The 27927-nt window shown below is 41.4% G+C and overlaps 1 protein-coding gene across 1 annotated transcript; it reads left to right on the top strand.

The window, feature by feature from the left end:
• Positions 1-5: 5 nt before the first annotated feature.
• LOC124866577 (mothers against decapentaplegic homolog 6-like) lies at positions 6-27896 on the top strand. The gene is made up of 4 exons (XM_047362423.1): positions 6-1342; positions 3601-3654; positions 4088-4165; positions 27235-27896. Exons 1-4 carry the CDS (start codon positions 613-615, stop codon positions 27894-27896), a joined length of 1524 nt encoding a protein of 507 aa, XP_047218379.1. The 5' UTR covers positions 6-612.
• Positions 27897-27927: the final 31 nt, after the last annotated feature.

The following is a 27927-nucleotide window of genomic DNA, read 5'->3' as shown; positions in this document are numbered from 1 at the left end:
GCAAGGGAGTGAAGAGTGGAGTAATTCCAGCTCAACTTCTCTGCACGGAATCCGTCCGGTAGTTTGGCACTGAAGCGCCCGGACGTCTCTGCGTAATCCCGGCAGAGTGGCAAAGAGCTGCTACGTCCGGCGACGTTTAGGAAAGGGAATTCCAAGGCTGTGAGGATTTATTTCTGGACTTAAGGAGGGGAGTTCTTGAAGCTCAAAGCGAGACTCTGGGTCCTTGATTCTGATGAGGTTGTTACTGATGTAAACTGATGCGGTATGACTATGTTTCGCGGACTGTCGATGGATCACCTGAGTGTTGGAGAGTTGACCGTTTTGTAGGGCGGCTTGAAAAAGTTTCGGCTTAATTAAGTTGGCGACAGCAGTTCACGGATCAGTGACTGTGTGCAGCCTTCTTCAGAAAACTGGCGATGTTTAACGCAACATTTGTCTGAATTTAACTTTCGGATGCTGCAGGAGAGCAGGGAAACCGCGACCCTCGGCTGCGCATGTTGTGCGCACCGTGCACAAACTCCCGGTCTTTGGAGACTAGTGTAAATCGATGCGGCATCCCACGAGAGGCGGACGGGACCGACAGGACTCATCCAAAACTGTCTAGGTTGTCGTATGTTCAAGTCGAAACGCTCCGGTCTTGTTCGGCGACTCTGGAGAAGCCGTCTGGTCACCGAGAGCGACGGACGGGATGGAGGCAGACGAGGCGAGGCAGGACGGCACGGTCACTCGGGGAGGCTCCACAGACACGAGCAGAGGTCGGTGACACGCAGTGATGCGGCTCCGGGACTCTCTACAGAGACTGGAGACATGACGGAGACCGCGGAGAGGGAGGAAGAGGAGCAATCTGACGACGACCGGGGGGTCATGTGCGTCGTGGGGCGCAGGAGCTCCCTGCCGGAGCAGGAGGGCGACGGCAGGACGGTGACGTGCTGTTTGTTTGGGGAGTGGGATCTTAGACCGCGGAGCTCCTACTGGGCCATACGAAAAGACGGAGGGGCCCCCTGCCAGTGCGCACCTAGACGCACTGGGCTCGAGGAGGACTTGGCAAGCACTGCTCATGCTTTTTTTAAAAAACTCAAAGACAGATCTCTGGATGCTCTGGTGAAGGCTGTGGAGACCAAAGGAGGGGTACCAGGCGAGTGCGTCATTGTGCCCAGAGCCGAGCTGCGGCTCAGCGCACACCATGTTTCCCCTCAGTATCTGTTGTGTCGGCTGTTTCGCTGGAGCGACCTACCGCTATCAGCCCGACTCAAAGCTCTGTGCCACTGCCAGAGCTTTGACTCCGGAGACAGGGCAAAGGTGTGCTGCAACCCCTATCACTACAGCCGGCTGTGCGGGCCAGGTGAGGACACCAACACTAACTAAGTGCATCAAAAAGACACAGTGCAAATGATCAAACGTATGTAACAGCAGCAGAAATATTCAGGCATCACATTGAGGTCCCTGTGAGTCCCTGAAGTAGCCCTGCAGGTCTAATTGCATGTGGAGATCCCGGTAAAAAGTTAATCCTAAAAATGGTTTCGCAAATGTAATTATACTTAAATCCACTTGAAGACTGGTGATGACTCATAGTATAAACGATTGCATGAATTCAGTGGGTATTTCCAACAAATAAGCTTTGTTGGCCCGCGGCCTGCAGCAGCTATTGTAGTGCCAATCTAGAAAAAAGGCTTAATTTTATCTAGTTATTGCACCAAATATTTCGAAAGCGTTTATACTGATCATTTTGTAGGTAAATAAAAAGAAAAGCAAACGGTTACTTTCCCCCATGTTTTATTGCATTCCCTATAATTTCATAAACTTTTAATCTCCCAGCTTTTACTTTGGCTCCTCTGGACATTCCAAACACATTTATATAATTAAACTTTTTTTTTGTGCAAAACTTAGCATCCTTCCCACAAAGTCCTAACGACGTATGCTCTCAGGTTGCACTTCGGCTCTTTTTGCTCTGACAAGGAGGTCCTCCTCTTGTTATTTAAGTGAAGGAGTGCCGATAATATACAGTTTGCATAGTGCTGGCGCCAGACTGACTCGCTGGGTATCTGACAGACTGAGGACTCCAGCAATTACTGGCTCTGCTCTTAAAGGGCCCGCAGCCACAAACCCAGGTCCACTTTATACTGAAGGGACTCTCCCAAGGAAAGTAGCAATTTTATTTACGAATTCTGCTCTTCCTTTGAGCGTCTGAATAAAAACGTTAGTTGTGTTGTAGTAAAAGTCATAAAAGAAGGGGAAGTACACCGATAAAGATGAAGAATTATGTATAATTAAAAACGATAAGAAATTAAATGAAAGACTTCTCTTTGCTTTTAGCTCTTGGTGTAGGGTTAAAGTCTCTTCAAGAGATCAAACTCTGAATTGAGAAATTGAGATCAGGCAGCTTTTTGGACAATGGTTCTGAAACTTGTTTTTAGAAGTTTGTCATCTCTTTAATTAAAGTACCACCATCTTCACTGACATGTTCAAACTGGTAATGGTCATTTTTTTTCCTTCTTTATTTTATACCTTTGCAGTTTAGGTCGTTTTGCACAAAATGTTGCCATCTATACTAAGTGTGGGTCAGTTTGTATCCTCCCGAGGGATGTTCGGTATCTGCTGTTACAACAAATGATATAAAGCCATTTTATAGATTCTGCTCATAGCTGACTGTTAGGAAATATGGTTATGTGACTCCAAAAATTCATACATGCAGCAGATTTATCATGATCTGTCATATTTTAGGGTCAACAGGCCTAAATGGAAATTTGAACCACAATATATAATAAAAAAATTTGGAATAGAGTGTAAAACACAGTTTTGAGATACTAATACAATACTGTACAATCAAATTAGATTATTTATTTAATTTGAGTATTTCATGACAATCTATCCATAATTCATGAAAATACTCAACTAAAACCAAAAATATACTCCTTTGCCTCGATTTAAGTACTCGGATTTTTATTTTTATTAAGGTACTAAATGGAAGTAGAAAGAAATAAAGTGGCAGTAAGTAGCAATGAAATGGGGGTATGAATTGGTAAATGAGTGGATTGACCTAGGGCCTTTAAAAAAATGTTGCAGCAGGATTTTGACTTTTTCAGTTTGTAGTTATAAAAACAAAGCAAAAAATGAAGATGAAGAAAAAAATCTGCCAAGCAGAGATGTACATTGATATTAGCTTAGATTGCTAACAGCAGTTAGCTTGGTCACTAAGATTATTCAGTTTGGATCAGTCATTCCCAGAACCGGGTTCAGAAGTAAATGAAACCGTCGACCAGTTGAATGGGGTCAGCTTGAGTTTGTATGGGAGTTTAACAGATTTTCTCTGGTGTACTTCTCTTTTAGGTAACTTGTTTAAAACAAAGACCAGTGTGCTTGAACAACTCATCTTTTTTGTGTAGGTGCTCATTAGCTCTACTTCATGGTTGATTTGTTTGTGTCTGCCATGCAAATAATTTAAACCAAAATTTCTTTTAAGTGACTAAATATTCAAGCTTCAGTAAAACAGGTGGAAAGATGGACTGTTGGTCTTTCACAGGTTCTTCAATCTATATGAAGTTTTTTGCTTCTATATCATAGTATCTATGTACCATAACTCCATTTTTGTTGTAATTTCAGAATCACCTCCTCCTCCATATTCTCTGTCCCGTTCAGATGAACACAAGCTACTCGGTAAGTTTGGAAAGAAAGGCCCTCCACACTTCAAACTGGTAAACTAACAGGAATGTGTTGTCACTGTCATATTTTTAGAGTGGTAACACAGATTATCTTTGTAAAGCTGGTGTCTTTGAATGTGACACCCAGTTATTAAGAGCAGAGACGGTTTGTGTAACAATAGTTTGCTCTCTGGGAAAGTCTCAGCACAATTCCAAGGAGGATTAAATTTAAAATGTCTAAATTTGCTCATTGTAAGGGAGTCTGTAATATTTACATATGTACATTATTTCTTAATTTATTTATTTATTTTTTGTCACAACAGACACCAAAAAAACATTTTTAGAAGAATATTTACCTCTGGGCACTTTTTCCCCATAAATAAGTTACAGGAAGGAAAAATAATCTGGATCTCATGTTTCTCTTGTATTCTTTTTTGTGAAACAAACAGACTCAGCTCTGTCTTACACTGAAACTGCGGCCCCCCTCCTTCCCAGTCTGCCCCACTTTATGCCAAGAGACTACACAGGTGAGTCACCTGCATTTTTTACACAGACGTATTTAGCAATTTTTGGTCAAAGAGCTGTTTTGATGCTTAAAGTTGCACTTTTGCAGAAGTTTCCCTAGTGTAGCAAAAAGCTTTTTTGTTCTAAAACACACACACACACACACACACACACACACACACACACACACACACATTAATGCAAACATACATAGCATGCTTCCTCCCTGGATGTTTGCACAAGAGGGTAAATTATATTTACTAGCGTTATCGTGTTGTGCTTTCCCCCTATCTTCAAAGGCTGTGGGGACAACCCAAAAGGCCCACTGCATAAAGCTCCTATTGTGAGTGTGGCATGGAGGGCTCGGTGGGGGTCTGGGGTCTCACTATCTAGATGCCACGGCAGTGTAGCATTTCTCTCTCTCCTTCCACGTCTACGCTTTGTCCATGGCGAAATATTTCACCGGGACGAAGCTGCAACAAGATCCCCATGCATACTCCCAATCCCTTTTGCCTCTCTAGCCACCCATCCCCCCCTTTTCCTCTTTCTTCCCTCAAATCCCTTCATTCCTCCCTGCAATTGAGCAGTGGAAAGAGGCTGGCACTTTGGGGCCGAGGGGGGGACTGAGCCGCTCTGATGAGGCGGCGTGTAAGTTTTGTGCGTTAGTGTATATGTGGAAAGAGGGGTGGGGGGGTGTTGGCTGAGTTGGGACAGGAAACAGCCCCCTCTAGATGATGAAACTGGAGCTTTATTTGTTTATGTGCTGGGGTCGGGTGGAGAGGTCCTTGTAGCGTTAGAAGAAACCCACAAACCCACTCAATCAAGCCTCCCTGGGCTCACTTGTGGACAGTGTTGAAAGGTGAATGGGCACCTAGAAAGTCTGTGCAGTGTAGCCACGGCATGGCAGTGCTGTGTAGTACAGTCAGAGGGGGTCTTTTTCACTTCACTGGGTACAGAAATTATCTTCAGACTTCAAAGGGTTTTCACAAAATGTATTTATTTAATTGTTCAGTTTTAGGGGTTGTGGGGGGTCTTTTTGCACATAATAATATAAATTGAGATTCTATGCACCTTATAAGGCGTCTAATTAATTATGTAAGTTGAAACGTCAGCATCAATAAAAACTTCAGTTTTAACTTAAATAAGCTTCCTTTTAGGTAGCAAGGCTTTCTAAAATTCGTCTTGACTAAGAGTCATCCAGCTTTCTGTAGTTCTTTTAACATTTCTCTTTGAATTTTGGTTGCTTTTTCCCAACCTTTCTATCCAATATTTGTACGTGTCGGTAACAGCTTACTGTGCAGAAACTCTATGGGAAAAAAATAAAATAAAAAGTTGTGAGAACTAAATAACTATTTGCAGCAAATTAATTGTTTCTGAAGGCTGTGTCTTTAAGAATTACGAAAAGGTCGTGGAAAGACCTAAAACAGGACCTGCAAGATGCATCGTCCTTCAGCTGGTCTTGTCAAATCTTCAGCTAATGCCGCCTATTGTTGATGCCAAAATGATAGTTAGAAACGACCCAACCCATGCCAGGCTGTGGAAATGAGAGGAAATATAGTGGTTTTTAAACAAGATGTTGTGTTTGTATTGTGTGCGTGGGTGTGGGTGTGTGTGCGCGTGCATGAGTGCGTGTGTGTGTGTGTCTGTGGTCTCATAACCCCTGCCCCCAACACCAGAATGCTGGAGCCGAGAACTGGAGCTCGGGCCAAGAGCATAAGTAGGAGCGAGACTTAGGTAAACAGAGGCAGCCAAGAAATCTGCATGTGGCTTTTGTTGTTCACTTTGACAGGCTATATGAATCCTGTTAGGAGCTACAGCCAGTCAAATAACAGGAAATAAGCTGAACGTGCATCCCATACCAACATGTATCAAAGAGATGATTAGAGCTATTTAATAAGAAAACCCTTAGTCTCAAGTAGATCCTTCAAGAGAGTAATGAATATTTTTTTGTGGAGGTAATCCTCATGTTTGTCACCTTAAGCTTCTGATATGTTCTTTACAACGAAGACAAGCACTGAACATGTTCTTTGGCACTTTAGCATCTTTTTTAGACTTTTCAAATCAGACATCCAACTTATGTCTAAAGCCTAAAAAGAAGGCACAGCAGGGTGTGGTCCATACATACCTTTGCCCTGGCCTCATTATCGTTCGATCATCTTACGTTGCCTTTAAACCGCACTAAGCAGGCCTGCTATAACAAGGGGGAAAACTGGAAGTTAAGTATGTTTATATCTCTGTGGATCGTCCCTGTGTGACTCCCGACAAAACGTGTAATTCAGCTGCTTATTTTCAGTGTGTGTGAGTCTGTGTTTATGTGATGGCGGAGAGACAGCGAGGAATTTCTGCCTGACTCTGTGATAAGATCGTCTCAGTGTGCTCACATAGGGGCCCTATCGGGACAAAAACTCACACACATGCACACACACATGTTCTCCCATCACGCAATGAGTTGGGTGGGATGAATGGATGTGCTTTTTACCTTAACAGTGGACATCTAAGCAAGAGACGCTCGTCTTCTGGGCGTTAGACTAGGTTTAAAAAGGCTTGTGTTGCCATTTCTTAAATTACAAAGCCTGTCTGCAGTACTTAAATTTAGTCTCTCTTTTGACATGGTATGCAAATTCCCATTTGCAGCTGATGTTTGTGAGAAAGGTGAATATGGTTCACACTATATGCCAAATATATACAAAATTTTATTAAACCCTTGCAGAACGGTTAGAGGCTCACATTGATCTGAATATAAGAAAGTATCATAAATCAGTAATTTACCAGTTATTTATTAGTAGGTTAAATGACTAATGAGATCCAAAAATTGTTTCTTGTTTATCGTACAATTAAGCCTGAGCCTCTCTTAGTACAAAGTGCAACATAACTGCACTTAAATTGGTAAATATAGACGGTTGGTCGGAAGCACCTGCTATACCATAATAAGCAAAAGAGACTTAAAAAGACATCCATGCCTTCTGTCTACAAAAGATGCAAATGTAGTTAAAATTGAAACATGATCAGATTTCTAAATACAGTTGAAAAATTGGAATAGTTGATAGACTGGTCTAACCAGGCTAATTTATGAGCTAAATAAGAGCAAAGACTGGGCAACTTGAAATAACAAGCCGATAAAGTGTTACTTTGCATATTAGGCTTTTAAACGCTGTAGCAGCAGGTTTACTTATCGAGGTTGGATAAATAAATTGTTTATTATTGCATTTAAACATAACTGCCAGTCGGCCATGTTGGCTTTTGAAGATGGGAGTTTGTGAGGAGTCCTGTGGTAAGATAATTCACTTGGAGTGTGAGATGCTGTCTGTATAATTAGTTACATTTTGTTAAGGACACATAAATAAAGGCCCAGAATGCCTCATTTACTCCTAAATAAGAAGATCGAGTAGTTCTGCTTCTTCACTCCCTATATGCTAGTGTATAATCTCTTTCACTGCTTTGCCTACTGACAGACACCTTCAACACAATTCATTATATGTTTACCAGGAAAACAGGAAAATAAATTAACTCAATTTATTTCTAACTGAAAGAACATGCTGTCTTAATTGCCTAATTCATTGGAGCTTCCTACAGCAGCTAGCTATGCTGTAGTGCTAATGTTAGCTTGTAAACTGGAGCAAGTAGAAATTAAGATTTAGCTTTGTTGTTTTATTGCAAGTTTTATTACTGTAAACAGAATTTTTGCTTTTATCTCTTTTTTAGATATATTAAAGGGTTTATCTTGAGAATTTAAATATTTTTTACAAGTTTAAACTTTCTTTTCATGCTGTTACATTTAGCGATGTTAAAATCACAAGGTAGCAGCCTCACATTATTCTGGGTTAGTATTTTCAGTGTGTTGGAAGCAATATACAACAGGAGCAGCACTTGCATCCATATCGAGAAAAAAAAAAGTTTCTGTGTGGAGTTCCTCAGAAATGTTTTGTCAGGGCATAAAAGAAAGACCATTCTCATTTCCCCCCTTTTAAGCAGTTCAGCATAGTTAATTATTTTATTTGTCTGCAGCATTTCCAGTTGGTCTGATTTGTTGCATTTATTGATATGATCCAACTTAGGCAAAGGTTTATAGGCTTGGAAACACATTCTCAAGTTAAGATTATAACAGTTTGGTTTTTATGAGTGTAGAATGACATTAAATTCATATTTTAGGTTAGATTTTGATTACCTTGCACAGGCTAAAGATCTCTTTACAGAAAGAAATCCTTTCTATTGTCCACGTCTGTATCAACTTTACATGGGATCAGTGTTTTAATGTGGTCAACAATCGAAAAGAGCAATAACAGAGTATATGATGCATTTGTCAGCTTTGTCCTGTTCTTGTAACCTTCAAACTGATCCACCTTTTTGCCATCAGATTCAGGTTGTTCAACATGTGGAAACAAGTAAGACTATGATACTTAGAGGACATTAGTGTGGCCTGGATCAACTGAAGTGAGGCAGGAGCAGTGCTCCCAATCTGCCGTTGGTAATCATATTTTGGAGGCTTGTTTGCTTTAGCAGAGCGAGGTATCAGCCAAACATCCTGTCTCGAAGCCCTGTCTGCACTCACTGCAGCATTAACCCCATGAATTGGGCCTTTGACTGATGTGGCACGGCCCAGGAATGTTGGGAAATGGGAAAGGTGGGGCAGGAGTGGGGCCTTGAAGTGAAAGAAGTGTGTGGAAGGGGGGTACATGGGGTTTGACTCTGGAGAGTGACATTAGATATATGTATGAACATACTGCATTAACTCTTAAGAAACACACCAAACTGCACTGACATTCCTGGACAGGGGAGGGTTAAGGAGTTCGACTGAAGCCAAGCTGCACTAGGTAGTTTTGTTCAGTTAGTGTGAAGCTCTCCGGGTCAGTGAAGGTGAACGTAGTTAAACAAGTCTCTGTAAACTATCTACTGAGGCTGGTTATTTCAAAACATGACTAACAGAACTTTAAGACACATTTATAGAAATCATATTAAAGAGTAACTCTGGATTTTAAGGTGTAGAAGGAATCAACATCTTAGTGTTTCCAATGAGAATCAGTTTGTCGGCGAACCTCCAAACTGTTTTCTGGCATGCGTACAACACATGTTCTTATGCCTGACTGAGACACATTAGGCTATGGAATTTAACAACAAGCGCTGGCCCATTAACCATTTGCCATTTCCTCAAATATTTTCCATCACAGTTCTTTTTCTCTGAAGGAAGGGTAAACACTGTCGAGGATGCAGCACGCAGTTCACTCTGAAATCTGCAACGTCTGTTAACATGGCATGGTTGTAGGTGCCAGACGGTCTGGCCTGAGCATTTTAAAAGCTACTGATCTACTGGGATTTTGACACCCTTCCATCCTGGATTTACAGAAAATGGTCCAAAACAGAGCAAGTATCCAGTTAACAGCAGTTCTATGGATGAAAATATCTTGTTGATGTCAGAGGTCACAGGATAATGGGCAGACTAGTTCGAGATAGAAAGGCAACAGTGGTTCAAATTACATGTTAATGCCAAGGTATGCAAAATACCATCTCTGAGCATACAACATAAACCTTGAAGCAGATAGTCTACAGCAGCAGCAGAAGACCACACAGGGTGCCACTTCTGTGAGCTACGAAGAGCAAACAGAGGCCACAATTTACAAATTGGTCAATATCAGACTGGAAATGTTGCTTGGTTCGATGAGACTTGATTTCAGCTGTGACATTCAAATGGTGAAGTCAGACTTAGGCATAAGCAACATGAAAGCATGGAGCCATCCTACCATATGCCAATGGTTCAGGATGGTGGAAGTAGTGTAATTGTTTGAGGGATATTTTCCTGGTATATTTTTTTAGCCCCTTAGTACCAATCTAGCATCATTTAGCAGTTTTGCTGACAATGTCCATCATTGGGTCATTGGGTTCATTGGTCTCCGATGGCCTTAACTTTTACCAGGTCTTGATCCAGAAGAGCACATCACAGATGTGCTTTGTGAAGCTACCATGTCAATATGGACCAAAATCTTCTGACAAATGTTTCCCGACACCTTTTTGAATTGAAGCCATGAAAATAAATTAAAGCAGTTCTAAGGGCAAAGGTGGGACTAGCCAGGTGTTAGCAGGCTTTGCCTCAAGTGGCTGGTGAGTGTATATTCAGCCTGTTCTCAATGCAGTAGGTGCTCACACCGGATTCAGAATATAGTGACATATGAGAAACAAGTTGATTTATTGCCCCTGATTTCATCAACAAAATATTCAAAGACAATATTGTATTATCTAAGATTATCCAATCTTACTCTCTACTATTTAACACAAAAGTCAGTTACAAAAGCAAATTGTGTTTGTTTCTGGTGAGGTTGGCAAGGGTGCTGGTCAGACACTTCATACTTGCTGTAACAACCGTTGATTTAAATTAAGTTTCTATAATCTTTTCATGTCTGCTGCATCGATATGTGGGTTATTGACCCCAGTAAGTAATACATTTCAGCAGGAGGTTATTCATAGTTGTTTTGGTTTGATCAGGGGTCATTGATCTATCGTACCTCATTGTAGCCCGCGTCAGCCCAAATTAGGATGAGGCTTTTTTATTGTTATGTATCCCTAGAATTTGTGCAGCTGCTTAACTAAAAAGAAAAGTAAACACAATCATTAAGTACATCAGTATGAAATAGATTTGTTATGGGTATAAAATGCAGGGTTGTAATGAAATGGTTACACATGGGTAAGAAATGGGAGTACAAAGTGGCGGATGGGGGAGATGTTGATTACGCTGTTGACAACGTATTGAAGCGATGCTGAGAAGTGATGATGAGATAAAAGACAACCTGCCAGAGGAACCCGAGTTTATAAGGTCATGAACCGCTAACAATGTAGATGTTCAGTAATAAAATATAAGCTAATCACACAGACAGTCCAAAATTTATATTGCATCTGTGGCTAACTCTATTAGAGGGTCTCTTTTGGGTAACTTTAGCCAGTCTATAGCCTGGATAAGGCAAGGATAATAAAACAGAATTGACAGCTTTTTTTGTTGTTTGTTTTAATCATATTTAGGGTGTCTTTAATGATTTTTTGTTTCTCCCATGACAGTGTTCCTCTTTCCCAGTTTTACTTAGACAGCCAATAGCTATTGTCCTTGCTGTGGAGTTGGCAAAATGGGTTGGTTCTTATCTCCTTTCATCACACCTCTGAACAGGTTAACTAGCTTTATCAGTTCTTAATTTATATGTGGCAATCAATTTAAGAGTTTTAAGTTGATAATTAAGGCCACACCCCTGGCACTGACAAGAATGTAAAACAGTATCAGGGATTTTTCAAACTGGATGGTAATTGAAGTGTCTCCAAATCACTTGTCTAAAAGTTTGAACATGATGAACAGGTGACGTGATAAAGAGGTCTTATCAGTTTCTTACTGGCAAATGTTTTATTGCAGTCACATTGTCGAATATAGTGGATTTTACAAGAACAAACATATTCACAGCCTACTGCAGCCTCTGCTGCTGCAACATCTTCATTGATGATGACGGTAACATGATGTTCTTTTCCACTCTACCGTAGGTGCTGTCAGAAGATCCTAATAATAGGAGGGTAAACTGATAAATAGTAAAAACTTTGGTCTATCTTGCTCTGTTGTTGCAAGTTCTGCTGAAAGCAGAAAAATATGCCAAATTGAGGTCTGGCACAAATGTTAATATATGTGGTTCACACTTTTCCAACACTGAAAACAAAGCATAAATGTTATTTAGTTAAACATGGTGAGATTGCAATCAGAACTTCCACAGAAACATGATAATACTGCCCACTCAGACAAGCCATTGGTGTTATCAGATTCTTTTATATCAACAAAAAGGAGAACAAGTCTAAAACAAAGAAGTTTGGTACTATTGCTTCAGGAGATATTTGATTCCTCTTGTCATTACCTATTATTTTTGATCACCCTACTGTAAAACGTGAATGAATCAGGCCATATAAAGCTGTAATGCTTAGTAAATCTTCAAACATTTTTTCGCCATTGAGAAAAACAGATTTAGTTGCATTTCAGCCAAATACTCGCGTCACAATGTTGCATTTCAGCCTTTCTGTTCAATGGAGTAGGAAGACACGATGTCCTAGAAAATCAACTTACTATGCATTTAACACTATTAACACAGTTTGATCATTGGGTAAGCCAGTTTTTGGACAAACATTTCAGCCACATGAATGCCGCAGGTCATGCACACACATGTGGTCCACTCATGCAGATTAGGTGCAACTGAGAGTTTATATTGCCACAATTAGCCAAGAATAACACTAGTTATTATTACTCTACACTATGCTGATGCCTTATTCACCTCGACACACTCAATGCTTAAAAATAAAAGTGAAACTCACAGGATGGTCAACTATCGGATTAATTGGTGTAATAATGTTTAGACTATGTAGCTCTTATGAAGTGTTTAAATTTCATTCCCAGATGTTTAGTTGATCCTTTATGAATAAATAAGTAAAATGTGACGGCAAAACTATTGTTATAAGGCAATAGAAAACTATGAATTCCACACCCTTGATTCTAATACAAATTTACTATTAAAAGTTGGAACGCATTAAAACTGACTTGCATACTTCAAAGACATGACAGGACTTGATGTTTCACCAAAACGCCTTAATTTTCAATATGCCAGCCTACATGGCCAGATAGGAAATGCTGTGACAGCAGCCTGAAATAAAAAAAAGCAGGCATTATTGTTAATTCCCAGCAGGAAATAAAACATTCAACACAGTTTATGTATTTGTCTTATACTGACCTATTTATTGCCATATTCTCTTATTTAGGTCCAGTTTTCTATTAGTTAGACCTGTTTTCATTTTATTTCCTCTGATCAGCACATTCACCATATGAAGCACAGAATATTTATTGCTGTTGTCAGCTGCCCACTCTGCTTTTCTCCCTTTGCTACTCTAGTCCTCCCTCTTTACCTCTTTGTAAGTCACATTTCTCCTCCCTCTCCTTGGGTCCATGTTGTCAGGCAATCACCATTTAAAATAAGGTTTAAATTACAGGACTGGCTGTGGCTTTCCCTCAGAGTTTTTGCCAATTCGCAATTTGGCTTTTAATGGAAGCCTGCCATGCTGCAGAACCTAAAGATTCTTTGCAGATGTCGACAGACTCTGACTCTATCAACCCTCCCCCCTTAACCCCCTAAAAACAAAACTGGCTCTAGTGATTCATGAATGCAATGAAGAATTGAAACAAAAACTTGATGATTTCTTTTATCACTTTTTTACAACATGAAAAGCACATTAACACTTTTAAGTCCTCTGAAAAGATCTATTTAAAAGCTCATATTTTTGTTTTAGGGGTGGTTGTACAAAATGTTTGCTGCATCTCCTGACTGTGCTTTAAATATCAGGGTTGTGCATTGTGTTTTCAATCCACACTTGTATATTTGCACCACCGGATCATTTATCCAAATAATGTTTGAGAAGGAATTTCATAATTCCTTATTCATAGCGGAACAAATGGATCTATTCCACCAATAAATGAGTGTAATTATGTTGTGAGGAGTGAAGGCCATATAGTGGGACCACGTGAGGCTCAATGAGAGACTTGTCAACTTGACCCTTGTGACTCTGTGCGGGGGGAGGAAGTGTTGAGGAAAAGGGTCTGTCCAGGAATGTGTTGGGAGGGGAGACTTGTCAACTAGCAGGCTCTCTCCTAGTCTCACTCTGCATTCATGTCTCTGTAAATCATCTTTCTTACAGTTTTGTTGTGCAAAATTAATATTTTGTTATGTATTAATTTGCATTATAATGCTAAAACTGCAAAAGAAATCTGTTGGAAGGTTGTGATACATGCAGATATAAGCTTGATGCGTACAATACTAAATTAATAGCATTTACACAGACACTTTAAGCGTGATTCGCAATAGGAAAAAAATGTCTTTAAATTATGTGAATAAGCAGCGTCTATATATATATATATAGATATATAGATATATCTATATATATATACATATTCAAGCTACGGCATTCATCAGGGTGAGTTATTTGACGCTTTGAAGGCGCAGTAGAAATGCAGGAAGCTGGTTACTTTCTCTCTTCCTTCTGGAGGAACTTTCTGGTTCTAAGATCTGCCCAGGAATTTTACAGGGACGCTCACTAACTTTCCTGTAGCTCGACCGCCCTCCAGGTTCAAGGAACGCATCCGCCTGGTGGGATATTTCTTGCCTTAGTGAGCGCAGCAACATCATTAGTTGAATTCTGTTCCATTACTAGGCTCCCTTTGCAATGAAAAGTAAGAGAGGATAAAAAAAGCATGCGAAAATGTGTGTGTATGTTGATGTGTGCGAGAGCCTGGGGTGTGTTCAACTGTAAAGGCCTCGTCTGGCGATAAGGCCGCTCGCTGATGGCTGAGATAGCCCAGACGCCAGCTTAAATGTGGCTCGCTGGATTGAAGTTGCCCTGTAATGGTAGTTGTCTCAAACAACACAGAATCTACCATTTCTGTTGTGGCAGAGGTGTTTTTTCCCCTTTTATATGAATTTATTTCTACTTTTTGAGCAAACATGACGATATAGGATTTTAACAAAGCATCTCAACTACCAACAATGGTTAGTGCCTAAATTCTATCCTTCACTCCTGTCCCCCCTGTCCCCCTCACACCCCATCCCCACCTCCTCCACCACTCCCAATCCTCCCACTTCTTTCAGCACAGTAGAAGAGTCTAATAACTGGAGGGGAATCTAATCCTTGGCACTGGATGAAAGACGAGGGTTTCCCTCCCTCCCTGTCTTTCTCACAGTCTCTTTCTCTTTCTTCATTTTTTCCGTGGATGCTGGTTATGCTTGGCAGGTTCTCTCCCCCTTTCGTTCGGTGCGCTGCCTCTTTCACCCGCTCTTTCCTCTTTTTTTCTCTGCTCTTCTATTTTCCCTGTTTTCCTCCCAGACTTTATTCCTCTTCTGGTTAGCAACATGATGAGGACGTGAATAAGTGAGAAAGTTAAACAGTTTTCAAAATAAAAATGAAAAATAAGATAATGGAAATAATCAGCATGCTTTAAAGAAATAGTTTGCACATTTTCAAGGGAAGTTCTGTCAAAATGTCAGTAATACTTCTCTTACCTGTACAAGAAAGATGCTATATCAATGTGAGTGTGTAAACAATTAAATAAGTCCTCATTGAGCTAAACGATAATTTTTAAGTTGGGATTTTAAAATACCTCAAAAAATATCATAAACATTCCTGCAGTAAAAAGTCCTAAGGCGAGAACCAAGTTTTCTTCTGCTGGATTTAGTGTATAGTGTATATTTCTGGTTACAATTTTTATTTTGCCGAACAACTGCGTTCCACAGAGAGATACACCTTTCACTTCAGCCTCTTAGGGGGCGACAGTGTGCTGGTTTATACACTGTCACTGAGAAGAGGAAAAGAACTGAATAGAAACATAAAGTAATGTAGCACCATCCATAGCTCTTTTTAAGTAGACCCTGCTTTGAAAGTACAAGCGTTTTGGTATACAGAAGCAACAGGAAAAATGCTGGAAATATGAAAACAACACCAGGTTAAGAAAATCTGCAAACTCGCTCCACAAAATGGAAGTGTGCCAGACCACTAGGGGGAGTTGGTCACTAATATTACCGATGTATAGGGGTTGGACAATGAAACTGAAACACCTGGTTTTAGACCACAATAATTTATTAGTATGGTGTAGGGGCTCCTTTTGTGGCCAATACGGCATCAATTCGTCTTGGGAATGACATATACAAGTCCTGCACAGTGGTCAGAGGGATTTTAAGCCTTTCTTTTTGCAGGATAGTGGACAGGTCGCTACGTGATACTGGTGGAGGAAAACGTTTCCTGACTCGCTCCTCCAAAACACCCCAAAGTGGCTCAATAATATTTAGATCTGGTGACTGTGCAGGCCATGGGAGATGTTCAACTTCACTTTCATGTTCATCAAACCAATCTTTCACCAGTCTTGTTGTGTGTATTGGTGCATTGTCATCCTGATACACGGCACCGCCTTCAGGATACAATGTTTGAACCATTGGATGCACATGGTCCTCAAGAATGGTTCGGTAGTCCTTGGCAGTGACGCGCCCATCTAGCACAAGTATTGGGCCAAGGGAATGCCATGATATGGCAGCCCAAACCATCACTGATCCACCCCCATGCTTCACTCTGGGCATGCAACAGTCTGGGTGGTACGCTTCTTTGGGGCTTCTCCACGCCGTAACTCTCCCGGATGTGGGGAAAACAGTAAAGGTGGACTCATCAGAGAACAATACATGTTTCACATTGTCCATAGCCCAAGATTTGCGCTCCTTGCACCATTGAAACCGACGTTTGGCATTGGCATGAGTGACCAAAGGTTTGGCTATAGCAGCCCGGCCGTGTATATTGACCTTGTGGAGCTCCCAACGGACAGTTCTGGTGGAAACAGGAGAGTTGAGGTGCACATTTAATTCTGCCGTGATTTGGGCAGTCGTGGTTTTATGTTTTTTGGATACAATCCGGGTTAGCACCCAAACATCCCTTTCAGACAGCTTCCTCTTGCATCCACAGTTAATCCTGTTGGATGTGGTTTGTCCTTCTTGGTGGTATGCTGACATTACCCTGGATACCGTGGCTCTTGATACATCACAAAGACTTGCTGTCTTGGTCACAGATGTGCCAGCAAGACGTGCACCAACAATTTATCCTCTTTTGAACTCTGGTATGTCACCCATAATATTGTGTGCATTTCAATATCTTGAGCAAAACTGTGCTCTTACCCTGATAATTGAACCTTCACACTCTGCTCTTACTGGTGCAATGTGCAATCAATGAAGACTGGCTACCAGGCTGGTCCAATTTAGCCATGAAACCTCCCACACTAAAATGACAGGTGTTTCAGTTTCATTGTCCAACCCCTGTAAATATGCTGTTGTTCTATAATATTATAAAATACTACTAAAAAGACATAAAGGAAAACATACCTTTTCTTTCTTCCCTCCAAGTTTGGTCTGGTATGACTTGGTGGGGGTTGACTCCTCCTTGTAGGCTGCCGCACTTCCATTTTGTGGAGTGAGTTTGCAGATTTTCATGACTTGCTGTTTTTTTTTCATATTTGCAGCTTTTTCCTTTTGCTTCTATTTTCTGTGATTGCAGCATTTTTCTATTTCAGCATTTTATTTTGTTGTATTGGACTTTTGTGTTTGTGTATTTTGGAGTTTGCATCATTCATGTGTTTACAGCACATTTTCGCCGTTTGCTGTGCATTTGCACCTGTTTGCCACCGTAGTATTTTATATCAACATTCATTACCAAAATATACAAAACCTTCTTCAGAGATATTTGCTTTACATTTATGAAATTACATATATAAAATATTTTTCGCTTTGCATTATATAGTGCCACATATCAAATTGTTTTATGGAAAAATATAATGTTGTAATCTCTGTTTTTAAATGAAAGCAATAAATTATGTTGGTATCATCATGGAAATTTTTTTTCCTGATGATGTTGATGATGATAGCTCCTTAGGACACAGAAAGCAAGTTAGTGGTAAAAAATATTCTTTTTTTGTAATGGAAACATGAATTTGACTAAAATATATGTTTTCCCCATAGTTTTGCCTTGGAGAAAACAATGTTACATTAATCGAGTTAATTTTTTCTTTACTAAGTCATTTTGTTGAGTTATTTAACTAAGTTAATTGTAATTAATTACAAAACCTACTTAAGGATCCTTTGTGGCAAACAACATTAGTTTTGTGCTTCACTGCATATGTGGAGCACAGCACCCACCTTGGTGTGGAGGTCAATGCTGTCTGATAGAGCATGTGCTGTACTGCCAAAAAAATTCATCCAAATGTAGCAGACATTTGTTTAATTTTGACTGCTATGTGCCGTTACTTGTGCAGCCAATTAATACAGGTTATATACACTGCTCAAAAAATAAAGGGAACACTTAAACAACACAATATAACTCCAAGTAAATCAAACTTCTGTGAAATCAAACTGTCCACTTAGGAACCAACACTGATTGACAATAAATTTCACAGCTGTTGTTCAAATGAAATAGACAACAGGGGAAAATCTTTGGTGATTAGCAAGACACACTCAATAAAGGAGTGGTTCTGCAGGTGGGGACCACAGACCACTTCTCAGTACTGATGCTTTCTGGCTGATGTTTTGGTCACTTTTGAATGTTGGTGGTGCTTTCACACTCGTGGTAGCATGAGACGGACTCTACAACCCACACAAGTGGCTCAGATAGTGCAGCTCATCCAGGACGGCACATCAATGCGAGCTGTGGCAAGAAGGTTTGCTGTGTCTGTCAGCGTAGTGTCCAGAACCTGGAGGCGCTACCAGGAGACAGGCCAGTACACCAGGAGACGTGGAGGAGGCCGTAGGAGGGCAACAACCCAGCAGCAGGACCGCTACCTCCACCTTTGTGCAAGGAGGAACAGGAGGAGCACTGCCAGAGCCCTGCAAAATGACCTCCTGCAGGCCACAAATGTGCATGTGTCTGCACAAACGGTTAGAAACAGACTCCATGAGGATGGTATGAGGGCCCAACATCCACAAATGAGGGTTGTTCTCACAGCCCAACACCGTGCAGGACGCTTGGCATTTGTCAGAGAACACCAGGATTGACAAATTCGCCACTGGCGCCCTGTGCTCTTCACAGATGAAAGCCGGTTCACACTGAGCACATGTGACAGACGTGACAGAGTCTGGAGACACCGGCCCTCCATGTGCTCGCCAGAGATAGCCTGACTGCCATTAGGTATCGAGATGAGATCCTCAGACCCCTTGTGAGACCACGTGCTGGTGCGGTTGGCCCTGGGTTCCTCCTAATGCAGGACAATGCTAGTCCTCATGTGGCTGGAGTGTGTCAGCAGTTCCTGCAAGATGAAGACATTGAAGCTATGAACTGGCCCGCCTGTTCCCCAGACATGAATCCGATTGAGCACATCTGGGACATCATGTCTCGCTCCATCCACCAACGTCACGTTGCTCCACAGACTGTCCAGGAGTTGGTGGATGCTTTAGTCCAGGTCTGGGAGGAGATCCTTCAGGAGACCATCCACCGTCTCATCAGGAGCATGCCCAGGAATTGTAGGGAGGTCATACAGGCACGTGGAGGCCACACACAATACTGAGCCTCATTTTGACTTGTTTTAAGGACATTAAATCAAAGTTGGATCAGCCTGTAGTGTGTTTTTCCACTTTAATGTTGTGTGGGACTCCAAATCCAGGGCTCCATTGGTTAATACATTTGATTTCCATTGATGATTTTTGTGTGATTTTGTTATCAGCACATTCAACTTTTTACATAACAGAGTTCATTCATTCAGATCTAGGATGTGTTACTTGAGCGTTCCCTTTATTTTTTGAGCAGTGTACCTATCTGCTTCAAATTGAGCAGAAATTAGCCTTTGGATGTGGAAAAAGGGGTCCTTCTCAAGCCCCACACTGCTCTCTAGATCATAGCTTCTCATTTCCATTTTTCCATCCCCTTGTTTTCTCTATGTCTCAGTATACCATGGGCAGTTTGAATTGAGACAATACTCATCATTGATATTGATAGCAGCGCAGCTTCGTTTATAGAACACAGAGACTGTCCTCATGGTATTTTGAAAGCTCTACCTCCTTACACTGTACCCTTACTGAAATGTTGTGGAAAACGAGACTCACCACTGACTCCTGTGGGAAGCTCAACACATGCTGTCTTTGGTTTGATTAAAACCACATAAGACCAGAAGAAGTGTTCTTTACTTTGATCTAAACACCAAATAAGACAAAAAATAGTCAAAAATGTTTAGCTAAAATCTCACGATTTTCAGTCTTTGGATACAGGTATATCCACATAGAACAGTCCTAAAACATATATTCTTACTCTGCCTGTTCATTTGTGACCTATGTGGAATAAAAGTGAGGAAATAAAGGAGGGAAAGATGAGTGTACATTATGTTACGTCCAGATTTTAACCGTCTGCTGGGAACCAGCAGGAAACGATTTTGTGAACTTGGATTTTAAACATCTCTGTCCCCTAAAATCTTCACAGTTCTTTCAAGTAAGTGAGTACTGTTCTGTGTTATAATCAGATTTGTTTTATTTTTTTATTAACCCTACTTGTTGGCCTAAAGTTGCTGGGAAGTTTAGTGGACACTTCAGGGAGATTGGCACTAAGCGACAGCGATTTTGAAGTGAAATAACAAAGGCTACCTATCTAATTGGTAAACAGAGCTTTTAAATGGTGGTCGGCCTAAATGCTTGCAGGACGCTGTAATTGTTGCCAGCCCTCTCATACAGATGCAGGCGTGCACGCTCACATAACAGGCACCTACATTTTTTTTTTTTCCCTGACTTCCTCTGCTCAAACATAAATACGCTGATAACGTCGGGTCTGAACCCCTCTTAAAAAATTCCATTGAAGAAGTCGGTAACCCCTCCCTCCTTCTCCTCCACACCCTTTCCTCCCTCCTTCGTCATTCTCACACAAGCTTGTCATACCTTCAGTTGGATGATAGCCAGGCTGAGTGTGATGACACTGAGGCCTGTGCCAGAAACGTTAAACATGTCTTGCTGTTCCTCTGGGGCTATCAAACACTGATGCTGATCATGATTTAAAGTTTTGAACTTCTCACTGTAGAGGACTGTGATAAAGTTTTGCAACCCTTCTAATTTTTTCTAAAACTTTTAAAGTGGTCTTTTTACTATTTTTCCAGGCTTTCTGGTTGGTTTTCTTTGGTCTTTGGCTGTTTTTTTCATTCATTTTCTGTTTGTTCCTTGCATTTGACAATGATAGCATATTGTGACTAAAAATGACTAAAGTAGATGAAAAACTAAGAAATGTCAGGGCTTTAAATCAGTCTACGAAAGTGTCTAAATGTCATCTCCTTGAGGGGTAAGAAAAACATCCAGCAAAGATCTGACAGGACCTGAGAAACGCATCATTGTTCTCAACAAACAAAATAACTTTTCTGAAAGTTATTCTGAAAATGCATGACAAAGCAGCCAAAGAACTATTGATCCAGACCACTTTCAAAGACTACAAGAACGTCTGAGGAACACAAGACTTTATAATGTTAGTTTTTGTTCCTGACATTTATCCAGCCTCAGTCTGAAGCTTTGAAGTCCCAAACAGGGGCTTTAACTGAGGCACAACATTTGATAAACAAGCTATTTAGCTTGTTATTGAGTCATAAACTAAAAAATTGTTTCACAAGTCAGTATAAAATTGTTGATTTTCTTTTGCCACATGTGTCTTAAAAAAGCTACAAAATTCAATTGGTTTTTGTTTTCTTTGGGCATTAATTTGATCATGAGCTCATAAAGTCTCCCTGTGTTTCCCCAGACATGTTTGTGTTGCGTTATTACAGGGAAGAGCAGGGCTTGTAAAAGTGCGTGCAACTCAGTGTGTATGTGTGAGTGTGCGCGTGTGTGTGTGTGTGTGTGTTTGTGTGTGTGTGTGCGTATGAGAGAGAGAGAAAGAGAGAGAGAGAGAGATCCTGGAAGCTGAGCTGCCTGCTCTCGTATTGCCTGTAAAACTTCCAGTCTGAAGTTGCCAGCCTGGAATTCACTAATGGCACACGTGGGCCTCAGATGAGAAGTGCAATTTTGTGCGCAAGTTTTTGTAGTTGTGCTGTTTGCATTGGTAGGCTCAGTTTGTGCGTGTGTGAGACCCTCGTCTCGGTCGTTTGTTGCGCTCAGACTCAAATCTCCTGGCGATGGTACGGACAAGAGGCGCTCAGATCTGCTGACACCAACCCAGACCTATCTTGATCCCGGTTTCACCTAAAAGCAGCGTCTTAATGAGCAAGCGGCCATCATCTGGCTCTTTGCGGGTGAAGAGGGGGTGTTTGCTGGTTTGTGAAAGGAATGGGGCCACAGGCACATGGGTCTTTAAATCCTCTGTGTCAATAGAGTCTCTGGAGCAAAATAATGGCATCACTCTGTGTGGGAGTTAATGTGAGCTGATAGCATGAGGGCTGGGGGGTCAGGGGTTCACGGGCTTATGCTAGGTTGACAGAGAGCTGAATGCTTCAGCCCCCAACTCTCCTCTCTGCTGCTCTAAATCTCCTCTTTACCTCTGGACCTGAAGAAGGGTTACACAGGGTGATGCTGAAGGATGTCAGTGGAGGAGGTGGAGGAATCAGTGTTTTAACCTCCTATTTCAAATCAAGAAGGACAGGTGACAAACTCAAGTGAAATGTTCTACTGGACGCAAATCAATGATACAGTGAGCGGTTGTATGCCTGGCTTGATTTAAGAGAGATTTTCAGTTATATACTGTAGACAAATCAGCGTCGGACATAAAACAGTGATATTCTAGCTCATTCCTACTCCCCTGCTCTAGAAGTTGTCTTATTCAGGTTCCTCAAAGGAGAACAATCATTGGTTAAGATGGACCTAATGATGGTGATCAGCCTATGGGTCATTTTAAGGTCTTTTCAAAGCAAACATTTGTTTTAGCATTTCTTATAAATCTGCTGAAACTCATCACAAAAAGGGGAGATTCTACTCTGTCACATACAGGTCCTTCTCAAAATATTAGCATATTGTGATAAAGTTCATTATTTTCCATAATGTCATGATGAAAATTTAACATTCATATATTTTAGATTCATTGCACACTAACTGAAATATTTCAGGTCTTTTATTGTCTTAATACGGATGATTTTGGCATACAGCTCATGAAAACCCAAAATTCCTATCTCAAAAATTAGCATATCATTAAAAGGGTCTCTAAACGAGCTATGAACCTAATCATCTGAATCAACGAATTAACTCTAAACACCTGCAAAAGATTCCTGAGGTCTTTAAAACTCCCAGCCTGGTTCATCACTCAAAACCCCAATCATGGGTAAGACTGCCGACCTGACTGCTGTCCAGAAGGCCACTATTGACACCCTCAAGCAAGAGGGTAAGACACAGAAAGAAATTTCTGAACGAATAGGCTGTTCCCAGAGTGCTGTATCAAGGCACCTCAGTGGGAAGTCTGTGGGAAGGAAAAAGTGTGGCAGAAAACGCTGCACAACGAGAAGAGGTGACCGGACCCTGAGGAAGATTGTGGAGAAGGGCCGATTCCAGACCTTGGGGGACCTGCGGAAGCAGTGGACTGAGTCTGGAGTAGAAACATCCAGAGCCACCGTGCACAGGCGTGTGCAGGAAATGGGCTTCAGGTGCCGCATTCCCCAGACCTGGGCTACAGAGAAGCAGCACTGGACTGTTGCTCAGTGGTCCACAGTACTTTTTTCGGATGAAAGCAAATTCTGCATGTCATTCGGAAATCAAGGTGCCAGAGTCTGGAGGAAGACTGGGGAGAAGGAAATGCCAAAATGCCAGAAGTCCAGTGTCAAGTACCCACAGTCAGTGATGGTCTGGGGTGCCGTGTCAGCTGCTGGTGTTGGTCCACTGTGTTTTATCAAGGGCAGGGTCAATGCAGCTAGCTATCAGGAGATTTTGGAGCACTTCATGCTTCCATCTGCTGAAAAGCTTTATGGAGATGAAGATTTCATTTTTCAGCACGACCTGGCACCTGCTCACAGTGCCAAAACCACTGGTAAATGGTTTACTGACCATGGTATCACTGTGCTCAATTGGCCTGCCAACTCTCCTGACCTGAACCCCATAGAGAATCTGTGGGATATTGTGAAGAGAACGTTGAGAGACTCAAGACCCAACACTCTGGATGAGCTAAAGGCCGCTATCGAAGCATCCTGGGCCTCCATAAGACCTCTGCAGTGCCACAGTGCTGATTGCCTCCATGCCACGCCGCATTGAAGCAGTCATTTCTACAAAAGGATTCCCGACCAAGTATTGAGTGCATAACTGTACATGATTATTTGAAGGTTGACATTTTTTGTATTAAAAACACTTTTCTTTTATTGGTCGGATGAAATATGCTAATTTTGTGAGATAGGAATTTTGGGTTTTCATGAGCTGTATGCCACAATCATCCGTATTAAGACAATAAAAGACCTGAAATATTTCAGTTAGTGTGCAATGAATCTAAAATATATGAATGTTAAATTTTCATCATGACATTATGGAAAATAATGAACTTTATCACAATATGCTAATATTTTGAGAAGGACCTGTATAGAGCAGAAAGAACAAATGAACATTTTTCATTTAAACGTGTTCTAAAAGTGCACATGTACTGATCCCTACCATTATCCTGTCTTTGTGTTTTTCAAAATAAGCTTCTCTTTTAATTTCAAGATTTAACAATTTAAGCTGTAAAGAAATCCTGCATCACTTTGAAATATTTTGTTTTATTTTATTAGACAAAGATCAACAAGGCAGTATCATTTAAAAATGATACTGGAGGCAATCAGGCAATCAGCCTGTGGCACTGCTGAGGTCTTATGGAGGCCCAGGATGCTTCGATAGCGGCCTTTAGCTCATCTAGAGTGTTGGGTCTTGAGTCTCTCAACGTTCTCTTCACAATATCCCACAGATTCTCTATGGGGTTCAGGTCAGGAGAGTTGGCAGGCCAATTGAGCACAGTGATACCATGGTCAGTAAACCATTTACCAGTGGTTTTGGCACTGTGAGCAGGTGCCAGGTCGTGCTGAAAAATGAAATCTTCATCTCCATTAAGCTTTTCAGCAGATGGAAGCATGAAGTGCTCCAAAATCTCCTGATAGCTAGCTGCATTGACCCTGCCCTTGAAAAAACACAGTGGACCAACACCAGCAGCTGACACGGCACCACAGACCATCACTGACTGTGGGTACTTGACACTGGACTTCTGGCATTTTGGCATTTCCTTCTCCCCAGTCTTCCTCCAGACTCTGGCACCTTGATTTCCGAATGACATGCAGAATTTGCTTTCATCCGAAAAAAGTACTTTGGACCACTGAGCAACAGTCCAGTGCTGCTTCTCTGTAGCCCAGGTCAGGCGCTTCTGCCGCTGTTTCTGGTTCAAAAGTGGAATCGGCCCTTCTCCACAATCTTCCTCAGGGTCCGGTCACCTCTTATCGTTGTGCAGCATTTTCTGCCACACTTTTTCCTTCCCACAGACTTCCCACTGAGGTGCCTTGATACAGCACTCTGGGAACAGCCTATTCGTTCAGAAATTTCTTTCTGTGTCTTACCCTCTTGCTTGAGGGTGTCAATAGTGGCCTTCTGGACAGCAGTCAGGTCGGCAGTCTTACCCATGATTGGGGTTTTGAGTGATGAACCAGGCTGGGAGTTTTAAAGGCCTCAGGAATCTTTTGCAGGTGTTTAGAGTTAACTCGTTGATTCAGATGATTAGGTTCATAGCTCATTTAGAGACCCTTTTAATGATATGCTAATTTTGTGAGATAGGAATTTTGGGTTTTCATGAGCTGTATGCCAAAATCATCCGTATTAAGACAATAAAAGACCTGAAATATTTCAGTTAGTGTGCAATGAATCTAAAATATATGAATATTAAATTTTCACCATGACATTATGGAAAATAATGAACTTTATCACAATATGCTAATATTTTGAGAAGGACCTGTATTTAGTTCTACTGATGGACATAGAAATTACTACATTATTGTTGTGCTCCAGTAAAAAGGAAAGAAAATTGCTGATTGAAAACAAACCTTTTGGTGCGTTGCGTGGTGTAGTGGAGGCACAGGCGCCCCGTGTGCGGACGCTATAGTCCTCGACACAGCTGTCTCAGGTTCGATTCCCGACCTTCAGACCTTTGCTGCATGTCTTCCACCCTTCTCTTTCCTGTCTGGTAGTTTTTTGACACTTATGCCATAAAGAAAAAAATAAACGTTTTAGAAAATTATTTGCTTTGAAAATGAATCAATCGCAGAATCTTAATGCGATACGTTTTGTCTCCCCCTTCAGGTCATGATAAAGAATGCAGGTTTAATAGACTTTTATATTGGTCTTACTTTTCAGATCCAGAGGCTAAATCTTCATTTGCTTTTATCATTTTTCAGGTCTGGATTTGTATTGAAAATAAAAGATTGAATGTGGAAAGATTTTGGACTTTCCAGGTTTTATTCCTTATTCTATTATCTAAAATACAAAATATCCATATTTCTATAAAATAATGTGCTTTTTTTAATACTGACATATATTTATAGAACATCCTTTGATGATCCACAACACAACTGATGTTGTTGTTGAACCTATTGATCACAAATTCAAAAATCTAAAACTTAGCCTAGACTCTTACATCAAGGTCCTAGAATGTACCTGTGGTTTTTGAACTGGGTGTGGTTTTGCTACCAAAGCTTTGAAAATGTAGATTTTAAATTTTTTACCAACATAAATTAAAGAATCAAGGATCACAAAGTATGCTTTGTAGAAAATGCATTTATTATTGGATAATAAGTATGTTATATACTTTTATCCAAGTTGCCAAAACAGCAATTGTGGCCTTCACTATATTGCTGAAATCAAAGGTAACCTTTGCAAGTCATGATTTGTAGAACAAATAATAATAAGTAATAAATAATAACTAGATGTTGTGCTTAAATGTTAAAAATGTTGTTAAAGAACGATGCCAGAAAAAAGTAGGAATCTAACAGGAAAACAGCTGCACTGAACTTAAAGATTTTTAGGATTTGTTCCTGTTAATTTTGTTTTGCAGAATAAACAACAACTCGTAAAATAAAAACACGCTCTAATTGTTTTGCTGCTTTGAGTTGAAATGTTTTAGTGCTCTGAGAAGTGCATGAGCTTTGATGCTGCTTTGAAGGCATAACAGTTAGGATCATCTTTATAGTCCCCTGTGTTTGTAGGTCCAGATCAGCATCCTTCAACTGTGGACTCTGCTACATTTAGAGATGTGCCTGCTCTAGCACATAGACTGATGAATCATTTACCGGCCTATCTAGAACTTGACATACCTTGGAGATTATAAAATCCATTTGGATCAAGTGTGGTGAAACAGTTACACATCTAAAAGCTGCAGGACACTGACCCCCCCCCCCTGAAATGAATACCCTTCATTTGCAATAACAAATGGGATGAACTATTCCTCACTGCAACATGCAAAACAGAAAAGTGGAGTAAAATTGTTAAGTTCTTTACATACACATACACTGCCTTCCCTGGAAAAGTAAGATGAACCAGATCTGCCAAAGTTTTGCCAGAGAAACCTCTGACACAGTGACTTAATAAAAGCTGACTGATGCTAACATTATTTCATCCATCTGTTTTCCCATCAGACACTGGTACTTCCATCGGCTCTTCCACCTCTGGCGGACACCGCTCTCACTGGTGCAGTGTTGCCTACTGGGAGCAGCGCACTCGCGTGGGTCGTCTGTATCCAGCCCACGAGCCCTCGCTCAGTATCTTCTATGACCTACCTCAGGGCACGGGCCTCTGCCTCGGCCAGCTCCAAGCCAACGCTTACCACAGCCGCCGTGAGGACCCGGGCAGCCACGGCACATCCGACATTTATCGGCACCACAGCCATGGAAGAGGAGGAGGAGGAAGTGGAGGAGGGAACAACAGCAGTGGCAGCAACATACAACAGATTCGCAGTAAAATCGGTTTCGGCATTGTGCTGAGCCGTGAGCCGGACGGGGTGTGGGTCTACAATCGCAGCCAGCATCCGGTGTTCGTCCACTCGCCCACTCTGGACCCGCCCAGCGCTCGAGGGCTGAGCGTGAGGAGGGTGATGCCAGGTTTCTCTCTCAAGGTGTTTGATTTTGAGTGTTCTAGCTGGATGACAGAGCATGGCATAAAACCAGAGACCCAAGAGGGGCCCTGGGACCCCCACAGCATCCGGATCAGTTTTGCCAAAGGATGGGGCCCCTGCTACTCTCGACAGTTCATCACCTCCTGCCCCTGCTGGCTGGAGGTGCTGCTCAACAACCACAGATAGCAAACAAACACTCCCAGACTCGCAGGAGGCG

Source organism: Girardinichthys multiradiatus, chromosome 4, assembly GCF_021462225.1.
Source record: "Girardinichthys multiradiatus isolate DD_20200921_A chromosome 4, DD_fGirMul_XY1, whole genome shotgun sequence".
NCBI classification, from domain to species: Eukaryota; Metazoa; Chordata; class Actinopteri; order Cyprinodontiformes; family Goodeidae; genus Girardinichthys; species Girardinichthys multiradiatus.
Note: the sequence above shows the minus strand (reverse complement) of the source record. Positions and strands in the feature narration are given on the sequence as shown.